The sequence below is a fragment of the Fukomys damarensis genome, unplaced genomic scaffold (assembly GCF_012274545.1).
Source record: "Fukomys damarensis isolate Sample0158 unplaced genomic scaffold, DMR_v1.0_HiC HiC_scaffold_9, whole genome shotgun sequence".
Classification (NCBI taxonomy): domain Eukaryota; kingdom Metazoa; phylum Chordata; class Mammalia; order Rodentia; family Bathyergidae; genus Fukomys; species Fukomys damarensis.
In genome coordinates, this window is record NW_022900921.1 from 15,760,346 (window position 1) to 15,762,176 (window position 1,831).

General features: G+C 40.3%; 1 protein-coding gene across 1 annotated transcript in view; it reads left to right on the top strand.

Annotated features, from left to right (window-relative positions):
* The window catches only part of Mat2b (methionine adenosyltransferase 2B), a 14,295-nt gene that overhangs the window by 5,104 nt on the left and 7,360 nt on the right, over positions 1-1,831 (top strand). The window contains exon 2 of the mRNA XM_010622237.3: positions 1,013-1,207. Coding sequence (XP_010620539.1) covers positions 1,013-1,207 — 195 coding nt within the window. The remainder of the gene's footprint in view (positions 1-1,012; positions 1,208-1,831) is intronic.

The following is a 1,831-nucleotide window of genomic DNA, read 5'->3' on the forward strand; positions in this document are numbered from 1 at the left end:
CGTGAAGAGAATAGCTGGCCTCTCTGCCTGCAGTTTGGGGACATTGGGTTCATCTATAATTCTGTTCTATTTTGTCTTTATTACTATTTGTTCATTATCTGTAGAATTGTATTCTGGGCCCAGGAAAGGTTAGGAACAATTAGATGTTCCTAGAGATGGGGAGGTATTGAGGCACAAGAGGATGGGCGGCCAAAGTGCTGACCCTGAGCCCCAGACTGTGAAGTCCTGAAGGTGATCCTGAAGGTGACATGCTGAAGCCAGTCCTTTGTTTTACAAAGTTCCCCTTCTGACTGCGTATAGGTGTGGTCTTACCTTGACTTAATGGTCTTAGCTTTTGTGATGGTATATAGGTGTGGTCTTAACTTGACCTTGTGGTCTTAGTTTTTACAGTACTATTGTCTATCTTTCTCATGCCTGCCTGTGCCTGAAATCACTCTTGAGGTGTGCCCTTGAAACTAGTATATAAACACCTGGAATTAGAAATAAAATTGCAGCAGCATTTGCAAGCTTCACCTCGGTGTTGAGTGCTTTTGTCTGACTGTCATCGCCGAACCTGCTCCCACCTTTCAGAGAACCTGTATCTCCTCGTGAAATCCCGTGTTTGCTGCCCTACGGTCGGTAGCACTCCTGCCTCATCCTCCTAAGTGCTGGGATTACAGGCATGTGCCACTACACCTGGCTGAAACTGGTACATTGTTATAAATTGAAGAACAACATTTTTATTACTCAGTTGAGCATCATCAATATAAAAATAAAGCTTTTCATTATTGCTATGAAGTGTAATTTGGTAATTATCTGAAGTGTCACATTACTCTTGGGATTACTGAAACTGTTGAAGACTGATTGTTGATGTAGTTTTGACTAAGTTTTGTTCTGACTTTAGAATCGACTTGGAGATTTGTATCATGAATCAGAAAACTTGGATTTGAGGTATCTAATGAAAGGTAATGGTGACTCATTTCAGTAAGAAAACTACTTTCAAAGTAAACCAAGTTTTACTCTTCACCTTTAGGAGGAAGTGAACGTCCCCAGTAGGCGGGTTCTGGTTACTGGAGCTACTGGCCTTCTTGGTAGAGCTGTGTACAAAGAATTTCAGCAGAACAACTGGCATGCCACTGGTTGTGGTTTTAGAAGAGCAAGGCCAAAATTTGAACAGGTTAATCTGCTGGACTCTGAAGCAGTTCATCACATCATTCATGATTTTCAGGTATGCTTTCATCTCTTTATTGTAGGCATGAACTATTATAAAAATCAGGTGATATAAAAAATGTACTTGCCGGGTGTGGTGGTGCATGCCTGTAATCTCAGCACTCAGGCAGAGGTAAGAGGACTGCTGTGAGTTCAAGACCAGCCTGAGCTACTTAGTGAGTTCCAGGTCAGTCTCAACTATACAGTGAGACCCTGTCCCAAACAAAGAAACAAAAAAGTATTTGTTCACAAAGAAATTACTATATCTTAAAATTCTAACATACTTAGCAGAAAGAGTATGTAATATACTTCTTTAAGATTGGCAAGGTGTAAGTACTCCTTAAAAGGTTAGCTTGTGACATTGGTTGAATCTCATAAAAAACTGGTTTATGGATCAGGTATGGTGGTTTATACCTGTAATAATCCCAGCACTCAAAAAGGTGGAGACAGGAGGATCACGGCAGGTCTGAGGCCCGCCTGTGTTAAGTAGTAAGTTCAAGGCCACCCTGAACTACACAGCAAAGAGTCTGTTTCTCGGAAAGTGTACACCAAACCAAAAAACAAAACTTTGGTTTATGGAATATTTGCTGCATAACACATTCAATGCAACTTTTATTTATTTATTTATTTATTTATTTATTTA